Raw genomic sequence first — 22,960 nt, forward strand, 5'->3', positions numbered from 1 at the left:
TTTGTGCTATCATGCAACTGCTACAGTAAATGCAGACCATAAGGTTGGGCAGTGAGCTCATTGGCTGCTGTTACAGCAGGAACCAATCAGCTGTGCCCTATCGAAGCGGATTACAAGCGGATTGAGTTAAGGACCAATCAGCCTGCGCCATTAAGGGTTTCATGACAGAACTTTTTTGTTTTGAGACTATAAATATGCTCACTTTTAAAAAAATGTAAAAAGTGTAAAAAGATAAGTAGATTGTACAATGTTATTTTATTTATATTATGTGCAAAGATGTGAAACATAACTTGCATCAGAGTTGAGAAAATACACTGACATATTTTGGTGAAGGATTTACTTTGAAACTTCACTCCAAAATTTCAAAAACGATTACAAAGGAATGACATTTGGAAGTAGAAAGACTGAAAAAGTATTCCAATGATCTTTGTTTTGTTTACAGTGTATTTCCATATTCAGTCATCCATGGTTTTACTCCTGGGGATTAATTTTGTCTGTCTTAATAGCCCTGAAGCTAACTATGTTAAAGAACTCCACCTGCACAAAGCAGACACACAGCCATACTCAATGTCAAGTGCAGTTGCCATGGAGATCTCTCTGCCAGGAAGTGAGAGAACAAGCTGGCTGTCTTAAAGACAGGGTTGCACGTTCACCCCTAAAGTTGGCAGTCAGTGTGACGGGAGCTGCGGTAATTAAATAGTAAAAGTCTGCACACGGGCCGGTTAGAGGAAGTCACGTCTGAACCGCTGCCACAGCGGGACCATCATCATCACAGACTGCGCTCAGATGACTTGGTCTTCTCAAAACACAGCATTTTAGTCAAAGGCGCTGATGTGACTCCTGTGACATTCTCTTTAATATCTCAATTGTGTCTCTTAGAAAGTAATGATTCTCCTGCTTCTCATATTTTTTTCACCAGAAAAAAGATCCCATTAATCTCCCACTAGTCTTGTGACTTATATTTCATACAGAGACCCAGGTTTAAGCCCTGAGCAGATATATATTATTTGTAATAAACCAAGCAAAATATCAGCTGAACTTTGCTGCCAGGATTATTATTTAAAATGGCAGATTTAACACTAGCTAATGTTTACCATGTTTATGTTTCATATACACACTACCGTTATTTTGATGCATTAAACTGATCAAAAGTGACAGTAAAGACATTTTGATAACGTTACAAAAGATTTCTATTTTAAATAAATGCTGTTTTGAACTTTCTATTCATCAAAGAATCCTGAAAAATGTATCACACAGAACTTGCTCTCTCTCTCTCTCTCTCTCTCTCTCTCTCTCTCTTGGTAGTTAAAGGTTCTCTGAGCGATCCTGGGTGTTGACGTTCGGAATATTTTCAAACAAATCGGAGGCTAGCTAGACCCTCCCTCCTCCGCATCTCATCTCATCTCCTCCCCCTCCCTTCCGTCCTTCCTGAAATAATTGTGAACGTGCATTTCTAGCTAATTATATCTTTGTGTGGGTTTGGCGAACATAAGCGTCAATTTAGAAGAAAAAAAAAAACAATTTAACGTTACCCACCTGTCCAGCAAAAACAGAGCAACATGAATGTCGGACTGGAAGCCCTTCTGCCGCCGGAGTTCTCGCCATCGTTCAAAAGCTTTGCTACCGATGTAAATTCGGAACTTCGCACATTCTTTATCCGCCTCCTCCTTCTTTTTAATTTGTTCTTCAGAACGACGTCTATTTGGTCGTGTTTCGGCCATTTTTCAAACTTCCCTCTTATGCTTCTCTCTCCTTCACACTTCATGTGCACGCGCACTAACCCCCCAGACCCACCCTCAAATACTTCTTGCCAGTGATTGGCTGGAACACTGTTTGTTAGGTTTCGTGGTCCGGGTGAGACATGATTGTTTTTGTTGCCGTTTGTGGAGCCTGTGGTGTCTACAGAGACTGCGTTTTTTTTACAGTGTGTTTAGGGGACAGGCAGCTAGCCGATAGTGAGGAGACGTTTGATGTATGTGACAAAAAACGTTTTGGCCCCACATCGCTTAGAGAACCTTTAATCAAAATAAATGCCATAAATCATTCGTTCAAATAAATGCAGTCTCACCACACTACTTTATTTTTTGTGTCTGATTCAAAGTGGACAGAAAGCTAGATCTAAGCATAAGCATACATAATAATAAGTATACACATGTAGTGTCATCAAACATCAAATAATTATGGTTTTCCCCAAGTCAAGATCTAACCCCATTGCTGTGTCAGGCTGTTTGATGCTCATTCAAACCATGTCAGAGTCACAGTATTCATTTAGGGTTTGAAAATGTACAAATATATTTGCTTTAATGTTTCAATCCCCTCTATTTCTAACCAGGACTATTTGGAGGAGTTCCTAAAGAGGTGTTGATAGTGATCAAGGCTTGTAGGGCAAGACGTATGTTCAAGGAGGGTCTGCTTGTCACACCTTTAGTACATTGGGGGAAGTTAAAACCTTCTGATTGGTCAGTTTGAATGTCTCACATTTGGTTTTCAGTCACATGGGCAAGGAAGGGATAAAAGAAGTCTCTTCTTTTCGCTGGCTCTTCTTTCCCTCTGGGTCCCTTTCTTAGGGCACCCTTCCTTTGCCTCCTCTTTTCTTTGTATCTTTCTTTCAACATTTTCTCTTTCTCGCTATGCCTCTTAGGTATCATTCTACATATATGCTGGGTACGATTAATGGTATAAGTTAATGATATGTTTTTATCATCTCACATCTATTTTGTAACTATTTTAAGTGCAGTGTTGTGGGAAGTTACTATTAAAAGTAATGCATTGATGATACTCTCTAAAAAGTAACTAATAGCGTTACTTAGTTACTTTATTTGGAAAGTAATGCGTTATGTTACTTTTGGATTACTTTTCCTCATCTAAGCTAAGCTTGCTTGTTTGACTTTTAATAACAAAAAAATCTATTTTTGACAAATGTAAAGGCGCTTTCACACCAAAAGTAAAATAAATAAGCCTCAGGCCCCGTCCACACTACTGCGTTTTCGTTTAAAAACGGAGAATTAAAACGAATACGATCTCCGTCTACACCAGCGTTTTATCTGCGAGTATTAGAAATTATCTCCGTCCACATTAAAACGACTGAAAACGCGGATCACGTGACCATTCACCAACACTGGGCATGCGGAAAAAATGCCCAGTGCCGGTGTAAACAGTGGTTGGCGAATCAGGGAAGGACACGTCATGACGTCAGCGTTTCTGAAGTCCTCCGTTTTGTCCCGTCTACACTAAAACGCCCTCCGGAGATTCAAAACGAAAAACGGAGCTGCAGCGTTTCTAAACTTCTCCGTTTTAGGTTTTCGTTTTTTCTGTTTTAGACTGGACAGGAGGTGCAAACGTAGCAAAAGGTCTCCGTTTTTAAACTAAAACGCAGTAGTGTGGACAGGGGGCTCAGGCTGAAGGAAATGCAAATTCATGTCTGTACAGATGAGGGCGCAACTCAAATAAAGCTTTCAGCTGTGCTGCAGTTCTGGATCACAGAAGAAGTACGTTAAACACTTCAGCAATAGAACAACAACAAATCAATGTGTAGAACTACAATAACTATCATGTTCAGGCAGGACAGCTGTCAGTCAATTAATGGGAAACTGAAAAAGTAACTCCAATATTTTGTTGTAAATTTTAAACTGTCTTTTAGACCTTGAACTGGTTCCCAGTAAAGTGTATTATATGGAGAAAAATCCTGGAATTTTTTCATCAAAAACCTTAATTTCTTTTCGACTGAAGAAAGAAAGACATGGACATCTTGGATGACATGGGGGTGAGTAAATAATCAGCAAAAGTTTTGTTTAAAAGTGAACTATTTCTTTACTGTGTTACCTATTGCAAAACAATATTGTCACTATAGCAACGCTCTCCCACATATTTGGCGATTATAACTGTGCTTATTTCTGTTGTTGGCAGAAGTAGCAGTGGGTGGTAATAGACAAGAAACGTACAGTTTTAGACCATCTTGCTGATAACGTTTCTTTAGTCATTTGCCAATACGGCAGCCTCAATATTCAATAATGGTTTATTGATTGTCATCTCTGTGTTTTAAACTGGAAAGTGTTCAAAATAATAACACACATCAAATTTAAATGGCACATAACTGAGCTGTCTCCTGGGCTAAGCAAGAGCAACCTCAGAGCGATAATATTTTCATCAGGGAAGACAGAAATGCACATGAGACCTATAAGCAAACATGGGAAAACAAGAGACCCTTCAACACACAACATCGTACTCGCTTATATATAGCATTTAAAGCAAGATCTCGTTCCCTCCCCTTTTCGTTCTTTTCTTGTCCTCTCTGAAATGTTGTCGAGATGCGAGAGAAAAAAGAGAAAAGCCGAATAACCAGATGCTTTCCTCTCTTCAATGCTTCTGTGCCACTGGAGGAATTAAGGATTCACAGATCTTTGTCCTATTTGTCAGGAAGTGGAGAGATGGAAGAGAGGGTAAGGAAACAGAGAAAGAGAGAGGGATGGAGGGAGAGGGGTGATGCTCTACTATAACAGCTGCTCCACCGCGCTGCACGAAACAAGAGGGCCAGGCATCCTGGGACGAGGCAGCCGTACGCTCCACTACTGAACCTCTGCTTTCATCAGACTTACACAACACATGGTGCGCTGCAGGGCCATGTCAGCTAGTGACAGCTGCAGAATGGGCTCTCTCTCGCTCTCTCTGTGTGTGTGTGTGTGTGTGCGCGCGCTCCTATACTTGCACCGAGACAGATATATGAGCTCACAGCTTTTAATCACAGTATGGTATATTAGTCACTTCACATGTGAATGCAGTAGCTTGAGGTGCAGTGATTATATTGCAGAAGTTGCTGGATTTTAAACGCTTGGGAAAGGTGTGGTCACATTTAGCGTTGTTCAGCTATTTTTTTTGCATTTTTATTGGGAGTCCATGTGATTTAGGAATTGTGAGTTAAGGCCATTGCACACTGAGTCCGAAATTCGCATCCGAAATTTTCGCATGTTAAAAAAAAAAATCGACCTCATGTTCTGTCAATCACGCTTGCACACCGCCTCCAAAACTTTTCTACGTCATAAAAAAATTCGGATTGGGTTCGATTTTCTGCGTTTTTTGCATCCACAGCCAGCATTTTGAGAGGTTTTTTGACAATTCAGGACTGGGCGGAGCTCGTTCCGCACATCATTCCACATGCGCGGCGCTTTCAGTTTTCGATCAAGTGTTTATATGTTCTCTCGATTGGGCTCTCTGTTCAGAATCGATTGGTTCACGGAAATTGGTGGTCTTGTTTTTAATATGTGGCTCCAGAATCGCAACCAAAGCATCAAACTGTCCCACTGACATTCTGAGGTAAATTTTGAATTACTCGGGATAAATTCGCAACTCCTTGATGCTTCCTCTCGGCGCAATTTCAGGATTGGATGGACCCAATATTTTCTCTTTCTTCTCTATTTAAAAAGAGAGATGGCAACAAAATCATCCTCACTGCTTGACAAATCCATTTTGTATTTTTGCGGGGTTTTTTCCGCAAAGGTTTAATAAATACACATCGGACTCTGTGCGTGACGAATTTTTAGGCTGACGAACACGAAAAAACGCATACGAAAATTTCGTACTCAGTGTGCGAATAGTTAGTCATGTGGAATAGAAAGCTGCTTGTGATTTGAAAGTGACTTTTATGTGAGCTGACTGATGAGCCACAACTTTAAAACCACCTGCCTATTATCCTCTAGATCCCCCTTGTGCTGTTAAAACAGATCTAATGTGTTGAGGCATGGACTCCACAAGACCTCTGAGCTTGTCCTGTGGTTTTTGGCATCAAGACATTAGCAGCAAATCCTACAAATCCTGCAAGTTGCGAGGTGGGGCCTCCATGGATCAGATTTGTTGGTCCAACACATCCCATAGATGCTTAATGGATTGAGATTGGGGAATCTGGAGGCCAAGGAAACACCTTGAACTCTTTGCCATGTTTCTCAAACCATTATCCAGCTGAAAGAGGCCTCTGCCATCAGGGAACATCATTGTCATGAAGGGGTTTACATGGTCTGCAACAATCTTTAGGCGTTTACATTTACATACATTTACCAGTCCCTCCAGGATTTCACGATTTTTTTTTGTGATTTTTGCGATCAAAATGACTGATTTTGTGGTGGTAATTTTCAAAAATTTGTGAAAAAATTTGCGATTTATATTTAACATTTACCATAATAGTATTCAGTCCTTCCAGAAAAACGCGGAGTTTTTTTGTGATTGTTGCGGGCAAAAATTGATTGATTACGCGGTAAACTGGCAGCTGTGGTTACCAGCATCATACCGTAAATTTATGCAATTTTATGCGATGAAATTGCAGGAATTTGCAAAAATTGCGGTTTGATGAAAAAGAGAAAAAAAGTGATTCCCCCAATTAACATCCTGTTCTCACTATAGGCTAATGTAAGAGTCATTTCTTATTACTTCCTTTGATAAGCAAGCATACTACATCATAGAAAGTGCTGGGAATATTTAATTTCTCATCTTGTTTTATTTCAGACTGTAACGAGTGTAAATAAGGTGTGGTCCCTTTAAGAGCTGCGCGCTTCCTGTTGAACTCTCTGCACTTATATGTGCGCCTCGAACAACCCATGTGTGCGGGTAATTTCTGTTTGATGCTACTTCTTTTATCTTATGATGTTTATTAAGTAACGATGTGACGGTAGAACGTGTGACAGACAGTTATATGAGTTCGATTTGTGAGATGTCAATCGCCTCCGTGAGTCTGTCTGTCGTCGCGTAATTGCGTCATTTCATAACGTTCCCATGGAAACAGGGGGAAATGGCTGCTCTTGTGTGAAGCAAACGCAACATTTTTCAACTTTCTGCTAAGATACATGTGACTTTTTTTGCAACGAAAATGCGAGGATTATGAAATTATGCAAACCCCGCATATTTTGCACGGAAATCGGCAATTTATGCGGCGAAAGTGCGGCGTATTTGAAAAAATGCGGCCCCCGCATAAATATGCGGACTTTGGCTGATTTTGCATTGAATTCAGCGATCGCATAATCGCGTTTTTCTGGAGGGACTGATTTACATTTATTCATTTAGCTGACGCTTTTATCCAGAGCGACTTACAATTGCTGTATATGTCAGAGGTCACACGCCTCTGGAGCAACTAGGGCTTAAGTGTCTTGCTCAGGGACACATTGATGTCTCGCAGTGGATTCGAACCCGGGTCTCTCACACCAAAGGGATGTGTCTTATCCACTGCGCCATCAGCACCCCATGCAGGTGGTACATGACAAAGTAACATCCACATGAATGCCAGGACTCAATGTTTCCTGACAGGACATTGCCTAGCGCATCACTCCCTCCACCAGCCTGCCTTCTTCCCATTGGGCAGCATTACGTTTGCCAACAGTTTGAGCTACAATAGCTCTTCTGTGTAATAGGACCAGACGGGCTAGCCTTCGCTCCCCATGTGCATCAATGAGACCCTGATGCTGGTTCACCGGTTGTCCTTCCTTTCACTTTTGGTAGGCACTAACTAGGGGTGTCACGATTCTCCAAATCCTCGATTCATTACATTTTCGATTCTAAGGTCACGGTTCGATTCTCGATTTTTACATTTATTTGTTTTTAAAGACGAAACCGGCCAATCAGGATGCTCGCTGTCTTAAGGGGTCGCACACCGGACGTGAAGCGCACCGCCATGTCTTTAAAATTTGAACACATTATTCTCTATGAGTGTACACACACCGGCGGTGCAAAGCTATGGCCCAGGGCCTTGTTCAAAACCCTGCTGCGCCACATAGCGCCATTTGCATAGTTTTATGATAAATTGACATTTATTTGTCTCAAATCGTCATTAATGTACATGGCTTCACCCTGTGCTGTTTTCACTCGGGTTAGCTAAATGCTAGCTAAATAAATACTGTTGTATTATGTGACAGTTGCCTAGACAACGGATAACGTTACAACAAAATAACAGACTTAACGTGATAGACACTTTTACTTGATTAACGTTCAAACATCAGCTATCACTCAATCAAAAAAAAAAAAAAAATCAAGTTAAAACTCACACATTGTGCAGCTCTTCTACCAGGAGTTGATTCAAGATTGAGCTTGCGCCAATAGAATATGCGCGTCCGGTGTGCGATACGTGGACTTGTTCTATACGTGGTTCACTATCCCTTTACATGCGCTTCATGAGGCACACACGTAAGGTCTCTCGCTCTCTCCCTCGCTAGCGCAGTCTCATCCCAAGACGTCTTTTGACCATACGTCAACATCCGACGTTTTAGGGTACCTTTTAACGTCAGTTAGATGACGCTATCTAATCCTAACCCTACCCCAGACCTAAACCTACAGACTGACGTTAAAGCAGACCCCGTCTAACGGAGAGCCTTGGCACCATTGTGCATCACCTTGGTTGCAGTTCCATTAGAATTCCACTGGAGGTGATCGCGGGCGAGTGCAGAATGAAAGGGAGTCTATGGGGCCAAACGGCTAAATGTGTCTCTTTCACCTGCTTGTCGTTAAATCAAAATAGATTTTATTGTTGATTCCGCAAGTTCAATATAGATTATAGACCAAAAGTCGAATGAACGAGTACTTATGTCCTTTTGATTTCTTCCAGGTTAGGCTGTTGTTGGCTGGAACACGCTAGCATTCTGCTGTTGTGTGACGTCATCACATTTTTGAACGGATTTTTAGAACAGATAAGTGAACTTAAAAATGCAATTTTCAGCTGAGTGTATTTTCTTAGCCCTCCCTTTTGAATGCAACTTTCAAATTACTTGACAAAAAATTACATCCTGAGAAAAGTGGATTTCTGGGGGTGAAACCTCATTGACTCATTCTGCACTCGACCGCGAGCGCCCCCCGCATGGACGCGTTACTGCAGCCAGTCCAGAACCCGGAAGTAACCAGCCAGTGGCAATTCTCTTTAATTAGACATTCTCTGGTTAAAGGTAAAGCGTCGGTTGGATGACGCCCCAAGATCGTCATCTAACTCACGTTAAAGGGTACCCTAAAATGGCGGATGTTGACGTGTGGTCAAAAGCATCAGTTAGTTGACGTCTTGGGATGAGAATGTGTTACCCTCGCTGCCGTATACGGTTTGGAGCACAGTTTTTTCTGTCTCGGCATGCAAGCTCGCTCTTGCTTTTAACTAATTTGCGGGCATTAGGGAGCCGGGAGACTCACGGAATTTCCGCGAGACTTGAGATGTCTCCAAACTGTGGCTTTTTTGAATGCAAACATTGTCAACATTATTCACTTAAAACTTAAAAAACCTGCGACTTCAATGAAAGAGGAGGGGGATCAAGTTCTGTCGATGGGTCTCCTACATCTTGCTATCTTTTGAATGGCTGTAGCAGAGTTAGAGGAGGTTGCCCATAGACTCGTAGCACTTCAACACGAGTTTTTTCGGCCGCTTGGCAAGCCGAATGGACGTGACCTGGGGGCATGGCAGCATCGACGATTCCATTTTTTAATTCGATTCCATTTTCAATTAATTTCGATCGATTTTGATTTAAAATCGAAATCGTGACACCCTTAGTACTAAGATGTGGAAGGACATTGACCATGCTTCAGTTTTTGAGACTCTGGGAGTGAGAATGGGTTGTAACTAGGGCTGCATGATTAATGGAAATGAATCCGCACACGATTGGGTAAAAGCTGCGATTATTTATGAGCAGCTTGTCAGTGAAGCGCGGCTCTCGCGCGACCAAATATGTCCCGCAGAAATAGATAATGCACGTCATTCCAGGACATCCCTATGGGCATCATAATATTGCTGTAGCTGAATGAACAGAACCAGGTGTTCATTGGGACCGGGAACTGTTTTGGAGATGCTCTGACTCGGTCGTCCATCCATCACTATTTGGTCTTTGTCAGAGTCATCTTGGCCATTTTACCTGCTTCCAACACATGAAATTCAAGAACTGACTGTACACTTGCTGCCTAGACATCTCACCCCTTGAAAGGTGGCATTGTTACTGTGGTATAAATTCCCCTACACACCCGACTAAAGCATCTCCTAATCGACACCCAAGCCTAGAGTCTCCTAATCAATGCTAACAAATTTATGCTCTAGTGCATCTCCTGATGTCTTGCTGAGTCGGATGACGTCTCGCCTCTTATGAACACTATCACTTTGGAATAAGGTCTCTAGTGCTCCACTAACCTGCTGCACAGCTGACAGACAGACTCCAGACAATACCTTTCAATAAGTTTAAATCATGGCCAGGAAGATCTCGGATACATTTCAGAGAGAATCCATAAAGAGTACAACAGTTTTTTTTAGAATAGGAGCATGGAAAATGTGACTGAATGCAATTTTTCTCCAATATGTTTTGTTCGTCACTTGTATAACTCTCTGTTACCAGGTGTACATGCAAATAATGATTCCTTGATACTTTAGCCTGTTGTTGGTGTCATGAAGTTACAGCTGTCCCCTTTAGTTATATTCAGACACACCAACGAAACGAGTGGTCGTTTCAAAAATAGATAAAAAAGTTTATAAGTTTTATAAGCACAAATGTTCACCTTGCTCTGTTCAGTGATGAGTGTTCGTGAGTGACTCTCCTTTTCAAACTCGTTCATCAAAATGAACAAATCTGTTTTCGAGTCATGACTCGAAGGGTCCTAGATAAGACCCTTATTCATCGTCTGGTGTCGTTTAAAGCCAGTTGAAGCTGCACTGAAACTCTCATTTGGACCTTGAATCGTTTGGTTCCCAATGAAGTCCATTATATGGAGAAAATCCTGGAATGTTTTCATCAAAAACCTTAATTTCTTTTTGACTGAAGAAAAAAAGACATGGACATCTTGGATGACATGGGGGTGAGTAAATTATCAGCAAAATGTTTTTTTTTAAAAAGTGAACTACTCCTTTAATCCAATGGAGTCACATGGATTACTTTAATGATGTCTTTACTACCTTTCTGGGCATTAAACGTGCTAGTTGTGTAACTGTCAATTAAGGGACAGAAATCTCTCAGATTTCATTAAAAAGATTTTCATTTCATCGTTTTCATTTGTGTTTCGAAGATGAATGAAAGTCTTACAGGATTGAAGGATGAGGGTGAGTTATGCTTAATTTTTGGGTGAACTAACCCTTTAACTAATGTAAACAAATGAAATCTAATTGTGTAGTGTTACCACTTTTCTGTAGTAATTTGTCTTTTAATTTTAACCTGTAACTGCATAGCACTCAGAACACTTTAGCAACCACAATGCATGTCAGAAAAAATCTAGTTTTTCTAGTTAAACCTTATCTCACATGTAATATATATATGTTTTGCATTAGCATGGTGTTCTCGTTTCAGGTGAAGCGACACATAAGCCTAGGTCTTAACAATACTGCAGGGAATGATGACATCCGCCTGCGAACAAGTTTGTCTTCATTGCATGGGGATGACATCACTGACTGGCTTAATCCTTAAAATACACAGATAGAAAAAGGTTTAGACATTTAATTCTTTATCATGACTATTTCCCACATTTTATAATCAAAGTCAATGAAATATGAAACAAAAATGAAATTAGGTGAATAATGTAGCGCTCAAAAATGTTAAACAAGCTTTTGAGTGGGTACTTATTTTAAATAAGCAATCACTCCATGACAAAAAAAAAGAGTATGTTTTATGCAGTATGAATATAATCTGGACATACTACATTCCCCATGGCATTGTCAGCATCAGTCACGTTGCTTCACTTCCATTCATAAATCCTCTTCATGGGATAGTAAAGTGTCCATCATATGCACACTTCAGAATCTCACCGGAAGTAGTGGGCCATCCCAGTACTTTTTGCCTACTCTTTTATGAGTAATTCCTTTGTCACATACTGTTTTTCGCCCACTATAGTAGGCAAGTATGTGATTTCAGATGCAGCCACTCTTTCTCTAACCAGCATCATGAGGTACATTTGAATCAGCACTGAAAGAGTTCACATAAAGACTATTTTTTTTTTTTGGCCGCTTTTCCTTCACTATCTTCAATTAAAGTCCTCAACTAAAAAAAAAAGATATAAATATATATAAAAAATGTTTTGAAAAGAAATCCATTTTGTACCAAAAGATACAAACCTGTCGGGGGTGGTGAACTTTAGGTACTGTACCTTTAAGGTATTCATTTGTACCTTTCAGGGGTTACGAAATGTACACGTTTTGAAAAAGATACCACCCCAGTGACAGCTTTTGTACCTTTTTTTTCTGAGAGTGTACTGTAGAAAGCTAATTTCAAGCATTTAAGCATAAATCTTCAGAACACATCATTTTATAATTTTCTTTTTAACTTAATGAACAAAATGTCCAGGCTTCTGGTAAAGTGAACAGTGTGTCTGCAGTGAACATGCACTATTATTTATGCGGATGACTGCAGTGAGCTTGAGTATATCCTGCTCAGAGCTTTGATTAATGTAATTGGGTCACTGGGGTGCCGTTGTGTCTTTGAATCTTTATTTCCAGCTTTGATTCTGGCGCTGTATCTGTGGCATACGGTGCTCTGACAGCATACCTTCACCTCAGACAGGTGTTTGTTCCCATAGAGGGCGGTCAGGGGAGTTTAACAGGTGTAGTCTCAACCCACATTTTCTTGCTCTCTCCCTCTCTCTCTCTTTCACTTTCTAACTCTTTTTCTCCGCATTTCTCACTCGTACAGGTGATTTGAGAGGCAAACAGGGCAGCTTCTCATGAATTTTGGTAGCTGTGCAGGAGGAAGTTCGTATTAAAGTGTCATGCAAGGCAGGTTTATTTTCGCTGAGACATCATCATGACCTGGACAAACCCTCTGACCCTTCTTTGGCAGGGCTGGGCGAGGCACAGGGACCGGGACGGCCCCATCAGGAAGGTGGTCTCCAACCTGCCCTTTGAAGATCTGAAGAAACGTGACCAGCCGAACCGCCAGTATGAGGGCAACGCGATCAAAACCAACAAATACAGACTTTGGTCTTTCATCCCTATGAACTTATTTGAGCAGTTCCACCGCATGGCCAACATTTATTTTGTGGGCCTGGCCATCTTGAATTTCATCCCGGTGGTGAACGCGTTCCAGCCAGAGGTGGCTCTCATTCCCATTTGTGTCATCCTGGCACTGACCGCTGTCAAGGATGGTTGGGAGGATTTCCGGAGGTACCAGAGTGACCAGCAGCTCAACAATATGCCTTGCTTCATTTTCAGCAGGTAAAGAGTTTGCAAGTCATTGGTGTAATAACTGTGAAGTGAAAATACAGTATATAATTAATATTCATAAAACATTACTATAAAAATATTTTATAGGGTTGTCAGTTAAACATGTTACTTTAAAAGCGGTTCTCAACCTTGTCGCCCCCTGTTGTGCAACATCATATTCAAAGCCTGTTCAAAAAAGATGGCCTGTTTCTTCTGCAATTATGATAAAGCTGATCATTTTCAAACTTTTGTTGACATATTGAGTTAATGTAGCTAATAAAATTAATTTATGAAAGAAATTAGCCATTTATTGTGATTGTGGCATCTGACAAGCTGACTATAATAAACAAAGAAGGAGATTTAAAGAATCAAAAAAAAAGAAATAAATAAACTAGCCACGCTTTTTTTTAACTAAAATTAATTATTTTAAAACAAGCAAAAATAACATTATAAACGTATTTATTCATGCACCCCACATTCCATAAGGCACTTTCCGAACATCAAATGAATTCTGAAATGCTAAAAAACTGCTAAGGTGCTGAAAATGAATGGAACAGTGAGATGCAAATGTTTGTTTACACAAAACATTGAAAAATTGCATTAAAAACATTGCATCCTTGAGTAGTTCAATTTTGCTGATAATTTACTCACCCCCATGTCATCCAAGATGTCCATGTCATTCTTTCTTTAGTCGAAAAGAATTAAGGTTTTTGATGAAAATATTCCAGGATTTTTCTCCATAATACACTTCAGTGGGAACCAAACGGTTCAAGGTCCAAAAGACAGTTTCAGTGCAAACTGTTCAAAGGGCTTTAAACGATTCCAGACGATGAATGAGGGTCTTATCAAGTGAAACGATCGCTCATTTAATAAATAAATAAGTTTTATACACTGTAAAAAAATATATTTTCATGATTTGTAATCACAACATTTTTTTCTTTTGTCAAATCAACTTAAATAATTTGTGTAGTTCAGATAACATAATATTTTGAGTTTCTGGTGATTAAATCAATCTCCTTCATTGTATTAACTCAATTTTTCCACTTCAATGAACTTAAAATTCTAAGGCAACCAGGTTACTTCATTTTTTAAGTTAAACCAACAATATTTTTTTCACAATGATAAGAGCTGGGAAAGTCTGTGAGATCTGTGGCAAAATTGTATGGCATTTTATTAATGCCAATTATGACTGACAGACAATAACAAACATTCACTCTCTCTCTCTCACACACACACACACACACACACACACACAAGCAAGGGTTCCCAAACACATTTCCCCCCATAATCCTTATTTCATTTGATTTGAATCTATTTAACCAGGCAAGTCATTTAAGATTTAACCAGGCAAGACATTTCTTATTTTCAATAACAGCCTGGCAGGAGAGTTAAAATCTCCCTAAAAACATACAAACATATTACAATACACACACAGACAGAAGTGGTGATAAAAACACTCCCTAATTGATTTTTAAATGCAGAGATTGAAATAAATTAGTCAAATTCCAGTGACTGTTGTATAACACAATCATTTGGAGCAGCAAAACCAAATGTTATATTATAGTTTCATAATGTTATATATAACATTATGGATAAAATTGGGGATATCTCATTGTAACTGTACATCTCACCTCAGGGTATGTTTCAACTAACCCGGACTCTGGGGGAGGAATTGTAACATTTCACTCGTGTTTGAAACCAAACCACACATTTTCTGTTTGTGCTGCAACGATAAAAGCTATGTAATTTAATATCTGACACTTGTAACTAGTTTAAATCCCATTTTAAACAAAAAGAGCTCCGAGATACAGCCAGAAATGTCAAAAATGTTACCACCATCCCAGTCTCCCCCCTATTGTTTTGAATGTCTTGATGTGACTAAATTTGATAGTTGAAACATTGTTTCACACCAGAAGTAACTATGTCTTGTCTATTTTGTGCCTCGAAATGTATTTTTCACAGCGTGTGACGTGAGAGAGTGTCATGGCTTGTTGAACTAAGCAACAGTAACTAGGGGGGAGGAGTCTTTGCGAAGGGTCAATTGCATTGATTCCTATTTTCACTATAAGCCTACATAGCATCTTAAAAATGTGTCAGTTTATGTTAATAAATACTGTACTGCATATGGGTGCTCATAAATCATTTAGCGTCTGAACAGAACGGTTTCTGCATTCCTTGTTAGGTTTTGAAACATATATAAAATATAAACATAGATGAAGTTGCTGGTGACTATACAGTGACTACATCAAATGTCTCTCTTGCTCTCTGCACTCTTTCTTGCCCCCCCCCCCCCCCCTCTTTCTGTGAGCTGTGTCGTGGTGCAGGCTCGCTTGAATTTGTGTTTCACTTCATCTGTGTTTCGAAACCCCATGGGAATTTTTGACCTAGAAATAAAATTTGTGTGGGAGATTTTTTTCCTTCTTTTGAAGAGCAGCACAATGTCTTGCATCCAACACATTGTGTGCATTTTGACGAGATCCTCATCATTGTGTTGCATCAGAGGGGTAGACAGAGAGGCATCATTTAGATCTATTTTAAAATGACTGAATAGCTGGTGGGAAAAAAGAGTAATTCTCCACACTTGAAGAGGGAGTGAGGGAGAGAGAGAGAGAGAGAGAGAGGGTGAGAGAGAGAGATTTCACAGCAGTCACAGGTACACCCTGAGATATATTTTTACTTCCAAAAGAGATTCCAAATCCATCTCTTATTGCCATGGTTACTTAGTCTCTTTCATTTTATTTCGAGCTAAGCCTCTGCTCCATTTTGTGATTCCCGAAGTGTTTCCATACGGGGGAGCCCAGGTGGCCCAGCAGCACAGGGGCAGGAACGGGCTCGGGTCGGTCGAAAATCAAACTCTCCTGACTTGCCTGTCATGCCCAGAGGGTGTGTTAGAAAAACTACCCCTATACGATGATTTCACGCAGCCGTCATTTTGAATCAGCTCCGGTGGGAAGAAAAACGGAAGTGTCGCGTTTAATGTAGAAATTTATTATTCTAAAAATGTACATACATTTCTTTCATAGTTTAGACTATATAAATTTATAAATACATTTTCTTTAAATATATATTCAGAACATAAAAAAAGAACCAGGAATGAACTGGTAACAATTTACGATACGGGTGCACTAATATGCATTAATTCATCCTTAACTAATGCACAGATAATCATGAGTTAATGTACAACGCATGAAGAACTAAACGATTAATTAATGATTACTGCATCAGCAATTAATAAAGGATCTATATGATTAATAGATTAAGTAATACATGAATTTCTATTAATTCAATGTGTCATTGTGTATTAATTCCTTAATAACATATTTATTAACTAAAAGTGTAAATTAATGTGTTAATTACCACAATTAGTCAAAGCTATGCACTTCAACTTCCAGTTGTCTGCTTTAATGAATCATTAGCAAATGATTTGTAAAGGTATCATTATGTTATGACTTTACTTGTTGGGGCACATCATTATTAACTAGTCATTTAGTAATTGTAGTGATTTGTACATGAATTTGCACTCAAAAATACAGTTGTGGTCAGAATTATTGGCACCCTTGGTAAATATGAACAAAGATGGCTGCAAAAAAATAAATCTGCATTGTTTAACCTTTTGACTTTTTATCGAATAATTCACAAAAATCTAACCATTCATTGAAGTAAAAATAATTGAAAGTGGAGGGAAACTCACATTATGAAATAATTGTATTTTCTTCAAAACACATTGGCCAAAATTATTGGCACCCCTATAATTTTTTTATGAGTAAAACATGTCTGAAGTATATTCCCATTCATATTCCCATTTGTTTTAAGCACACCAGGGTGACTAGGAGCATGAAATGATTTAGCTATGACTTCTTGTTTCACAGTATTTCAGAGTATAAATATGAGGAAACACAAATGCCAAATTCCCTCAATCATCCATCACAATGAGTAAACCACAGAATATAGTTCTGATGTGCAGCAAAAGATTGTTGAACTTCACAAAATATAAATTAGCTGTAAGAAAATAACTAAAGAATTGATAATTAAGAAGTTTGGTGCAAACAGGGATAAGAACCCCATTAATGTTGTGGGCCTATTTTTTTGCTCACTCTTTAAAAAATGCTAGGTTGTTTGAAGCCAAATTTGGGTAAAATATGGAAAAACCCAAATGTTGGGTTAAAAATGCAACTAAAAAAATGTACAGATGAAAGTGAAAGTTTTAAGTTGGGTTAACCCAACCCAACATTTGGGTTTGTCCATTTTTGACCCAAATTTGGCTTTAAACAACCGAGCATTGTTTAGAGTGCTTGAGGTCCTGGACATCTTATTCAGATACATGGTATCATTGATTCTAGCAAATACCAACAGATAAAAAACTACTAGAAATCGTATAATGGGCCGTGGTTGGATTTTCCTTCAAGACAGTCATCCAAAACAAACATCAACATCAACTTTAAAAGTACCAATAAGCAGCAAATATCATTGTAATATGCTGCATGCTACTAAGCAATTGTAATAATTTGACCCTAAACTTAAGTTTTACCCATTATTTATCCAAAACAAACTGCTTTTTATTTTTTAAATCAGGTAAAAGTAGCTTTTTATGGTAACAACTGTAGGTTGCCACTTTTTTACAATGTAAGTGATGGAATTAGGATTTTGGACAGTCTGATAGTAAGTGATGTTGCGGTAGATTATTGTGTGAATTTTCTGGCCTTACTTTGAGATCGTAGTCAATACTTTTTTGAAGCAGGGAGCACAATACCGTATTCCAACTTCCTCTGCTGATCTGTGGAGTTTCCATACCACTGTGTGATTGAAAAAGTTAATACGCTTTCCGTCGGTCTTTGATACCTCAAAACTTTTTGAGCTGTCATAGGAAGAAGAGCCTTTGGTGAGCTTTTTTGATGATGTAAGTTCATTTCAGCACAAGGTTGTTAGCACATTGCAGCACCATTCAGTTAGAGATGAGACCTCATTCCTGCAACCCTATCTGTGATCAGATCAACCAGTGTAGCATTTTGGCATGATTGTATTAAATGCTATAGCCTACAGTATATACGAGGTGCAGAGAATGCCTGGGATCGCAGTTTCTTCCAGCTGTTGAAAATTATATTTTAGAATTTGAAATTTTTCACCTTGTTTTTCAATGTGAAAGTAAACTATTTGCTTCAGATTCATTAGCTGCCATAGGTATTGGTGCTTTGTGAAGTTTCATAGTTCAGTATGTCGAAATCTTTTGAAGCATTGCAGGTAAACCCTTGAACCTGTTTCTAGGGTCAGTTTTGTTATGGCATATTTGTATTAGAAAAATGTAAGAGTAGTTGTCTCTTATTGCCCTGATTAGCCAATCCCTCTAAAACACAAAACAAGACAGATAAAATAAATAAAAGAACAAATATTATAAAGACATTGAAGTTATTTGATGATTTTGTAAATACATTTAATGAAGTAGTTCACTTTTGAAAAAAACTTTTGCTGATAATTTACTCACCCCCATGTCATCCAAGATATCCATGTCTGTCTTTCTTCAGTCGAAAAGAAATTAAGGTTTTTGATGAAAACATTCCAGCATTTTTCTCTATATAATGGACTTTATTGGTAACCAAATGGTTCATGGTCCAAAAGACACTTTCAATACAAACTGCAAACTACGATTCCAGACCATGAATGAGCGTCTAATCAAATGAAACGATCGCTCAATTAATAAATAAATAACAAAGTTTAAGTTTTATAAGCTCAAATACTCGCCTTGCTCTGTTCTGTGAAGCACGTTTGTGACTCTCCTGTTCGAACTCGTTTATCAAAACGAGTCATTTGGTTCATTCAACGAACGAAACGAACAAATTGACTCGGAAAAAGATTCATTCATTTTGATGAACGAGTTCGAACAGGAGAGTCACGAACGTGCATACAGAACAAGGGCGAGCATTTGAGCTTATAAAACTTTAACTTTTATTGTTTTTTAAATGAGCGATTGTTTCGCTTGATAAGACCCTTATTCATCGTCTGGAAATTCTCAGTTTCTCTCGTCATTAGTAAATATATACCAGTTTGCAAAATCATGATTTTCAGTCACTTTTAATGTTATGCCAATAGGTGCCAAATAGTCTTTATTAGTGAGTCATTAAATCGTCATTTTTTTAACTGAACTCATATGAGTGAGTCATTGAATAATTTACTTAACCGGTTCATTCGCTGATTCGTTCAGGAACGAAATACCAGTACAATGTGTTGCTTACAGTGTCAGTTGAATCTGCTGAGGCTTTGCTTTTAAGTGTTTTTGTTGGCAGGATAAAAACAGACAAAGCAACTGGCAATATAGTGTCTAAAATGGAAGTAGCTCAATATTAAGTTCTCGTTTATTGAATTGTTACGCCATAAAAGCAATATTAAAATCGCAATAATTTGCTATTGCTTAAGTAAGCCACATTTCGTGAGTAAAATGCATTGTTTTAGTCTTGCATGTGATTTCAAGAGAATAAATGTACAGGCAACATTTATTGTGCTTATGCACCATGATGCATGACAACCAGTAGTGATGTTTTCATTCAGTTTCATATGCTAAGGCTGCTTTCTCTTTATGATATTGTTTTATCATGCTGGAGTTTCATACTCATAAATAAACAATTCAATTTCCAACGGTTCCCAGCAGTCAGACAATCCCCCGTTCCTCTGGCTCCACAAGGGAACCGTCTGTCTGAAAGCAACAATATCATTACGCTAATCTAATACTTCACACGCTTTTACACTGTACAGTGTTGCTAATGCTTGTAATGTGCACGTTTCCCTCCCATATTCGGACTGAATGAACCGTGGTGCTTTCCTCCAGCGGTTATGATTGATTAGTTCCTATTCTACCCCAAAGGGAGAGTGTTTTATAATATTGTTCACACCCATAGTCGAACCCCCTTTCATTAAAACAGCTCAGGGCAGACAAAGTGATGCTTATTCCATCTTAGCTGTTTAATTCTCTTCTGCTGAGCATTTTTACTGCTGTGGATAAGCAGCTAGTCATCACATTCATTTAGTAAACACAATTTTTACAGTTCCTGAAGAAAGCATGAGTCAGGCTTATACACGCAAAACTAACCACCATGATGATAGGGTGTTGTGGGTGGTTGCCAGGGTGTTGCTATGCAGTTGCTAACATGTTCTCGGGGGTTGCTGGATGGTTGCTAGGTGGTTGCTGTCGAGATATGCGATAGGTTACTCAATGAAGTGTAATAGGCCTACTTAGATTGGTTTTCAAATCCCCAATAATAAGTATGATCTAACTGATCTCGACGTCCAGTGATCCCCCTGCAATTAGCATTCACGGAACACATCAGAATTTACTTTTTATTTACTACTGTCATTTATGATTAAACTTACAGTCAGCCAAAGTGAGAACACATTATTAACGTGCATGTGCATATTTCATTAAATGCGCAATCTCTTTGGTTATGTTGAAAAATGATTATCATTTTTGAATAGTGCTGTCCTTGTTACATGTTACATATAGTTACTATAGTAACAACTGTAAATTATGCAGAATTACAAGCAAATAACTCCAAACCTAACCCTAACCATCTAAGTACAAGTAGTTAAAGCGATGTTGTTCCAAACAGTAAGACTTTCGTAAGATATTCGGCAGATAGATGGAAACAAAAAACGAAGTTTTCTACCACCCCCATTTCCCCCTCACACACACACACACACACACACACACACACACACACACACACACACACACACATATAAGTGTGTAATTTACTCAAATGCGTTTCCTTTCATATATTTTAAATGACTTGCAGAACCTCATTATGACTGTAACAAAAGATGTGTGCAGCTGATGCTCCTCTGGTTATGAAGAGCTCGTGCAAACGTGCGTGTGTGTGATCCATGAGCGCGCACACCCCTGGTTGCAGTTTCGCTTGTCGCCAGAGGGGGCGTAGTTCTGCAAAAACTCAGAGACTTGCGTTTTGCACCTTTAAAGAGATCGTGAACTAATCCATATTGAGTGGTTTAGTCCAAATTTTCTGAAGAGACCCGATCGCTTTTCTTGTGGAAGCTCAAACGTGCTGCGTAACACGACAACCTTATGATGAACCTCATTGGTTCTTGCTCGTCAAGCGACATGCTTAAGCTTCTGTTTACCAAAAACTGATGTGTGAAATTTGGAACTTTTTGAAGCGTCAAAGTTTCAGTTGCACAGCTGTCAATGGAGGGACAGAAAGCTCTCAGATTTCATCAAAAAATTTCATTTGTGTTTTGAAGATGAAAAAAAGTCTTACGGGTTTGCAACGACGTGAAGGTGAATAATTAATGACAGAATTTTCATTTTTGGGTGACATAATATTTTATTAATTCTAAACGTACAACGCATTCTCACCCCAAGGCGTCACCTTTGACCATGCTTCAATATTTGACGTTTTAGGCGCCCTTTAGCGTCACTTACATGACGCGATCCTACGGCGTCATCTAACTGACGCTAAAGGAAAGCGTCAGTTAGAGGACGCGGTTAGGTTTAGGTGTGGGGTGGGGGTAGGGTACACGCGATCCTAGGGCGTCATCTAACTGACGCTAAAGGGCGCCTAAAGCGTCAGATATTGAAGCATGTCCAAATGCTTCCCAAGGCATCAGTTAAGTGACGCCTTGGGGGTGAGAATGGGCTGAAATGTATTATTACACCGTAAAAATAAAATGTAACTCTTTATATTTGTAAAAAAAACCCTCCTTGGTTCTGCACAAATCACTAAAAATGAAATATTTTGGCTTCAAAGCTTTGAAATTCATCAAAAAGGTGACTTTGGGGCACCATTAATTTTGTACTTATAAACTGGAACACAATTGTGAACCTTTGGAAGTTCAATTCAAAATCCATTCTCCTCAAATGCTCCTTTCTCCCGCCTCCCGACATTACAACGCATTCTCACCCCAAGGCGTCACCTTTGACCATGCTTCAATATTTGACGTTTTAGGCGCCCTTTAGCGTCACTTACATGACGCGCTCCTACGGCGTCATCTAACTGACGCTAAAGGAAAGCGTCTGTTAGAGGACGCGGTTAGGTTTAGGTGTGGGGTGGGGGTAGGGTACACGCGATCCCAGGGCGTCATCTAACTGACGCTAAAGGGCTCCTAAAGCGTCAGATATTGAAGCATGTCCAAATGCTTCCCAAGGGGGCTGGACATTAATAGAGATGTAGGCTTTACCAAACACCCCTGATACCTAAAAAAAGGCAGGTTTGGGCTTGTAGTCTATAATCAGGCTCCTGGACACATGTGTGGAGAGGAGAGGGGCCGTTGGCGTAAGAATTGTCAGGAGTGTGAGTTATTTAAAGATCCCTTTCCTTGTGATAGAACATATACTCCCCCCAAACTTTCATTAAAGGAGTAGTTCACTTTTAAAAAAACTTTTGCTGATAATTTACTCACCCCCACGTTATCCAAGATTTCCATGTCTTTCTTTCTTCAGTTGAAAAGAAATCACGGTTTTTGATGAAAACATTCCAGCATTTTTCTCCATATAATGGACTTCAGTGGGAACCAAACGGTTCAAGGTCCGAATGAGAGTTTCAGTGCAGCTTCAACGGGCTTTAAACGACACCAGATGATGAATAATTTATGAGTAATTTATTCAATTTATGAATAATTTATTGATGAGTAAATTATCAGCAAAAGTTTTTTTAAAGTGAACTACTCCTTTAAGAACTACATCTGCAAACTTGAACAAATAGTTGCCAGGCTGGCTGACTTCACAACTTTGAAGTTTACATGGCATGCATTTGTATAACAAAAATGTGAGTAGGATGCAGTGTAAGGAATGCCTCCGTTCCTGTTGAGTCACGCCGACCTTGTACAAATGGTTAAGCTTCA

At 39.2% G+C, this 22,960-nt stretch overlaps 1 protein-coding gene across 2 annotated transcripts in view; it reads left to right on the top strand.

The window, feature by feature from the left end:
• The first annotated feature begins 12,196 nt into the window (after positions 1–12,196).
• atp10b (ATPase phospholipid transporting 10B) overlaps positions 12,197–22,960 on the top strand; it is a 46,413-nt gene continuing 35,649 nt past the window's right edge. The window contains exon 1 of one of the 2 annotated variants that reach the window (XM_039648479.2): positions 12,197–13,129. In XM_039648479.2, the coding sequence (XP_039504413.2) occupies positions 12,720–13,129 (410 nt within the window). In that variant the 5' untranslated portion in view covers positions 12,197–12,719. The remainder of the gene's footprint in view (positions 13,130–22,960) is intronic. The other variant, XM_039648478.2, reaches the window with a different exon arrangement.

The sequence above is a fragment of the Pimephales promelas genome, chromosome 9 (assembly GCF_988280905.1).
Source record: "Pimephales promelas chromosome 9, fPimPro1.hap1.1, whole genome shotgun sequence".
Classification (NCBI taxonomy): Eukaryota; Metazoa; Chordata; class Actinopteri; order Cypriniformes; family Leuciscidae; genus Pimephales; species Pimephales promelas.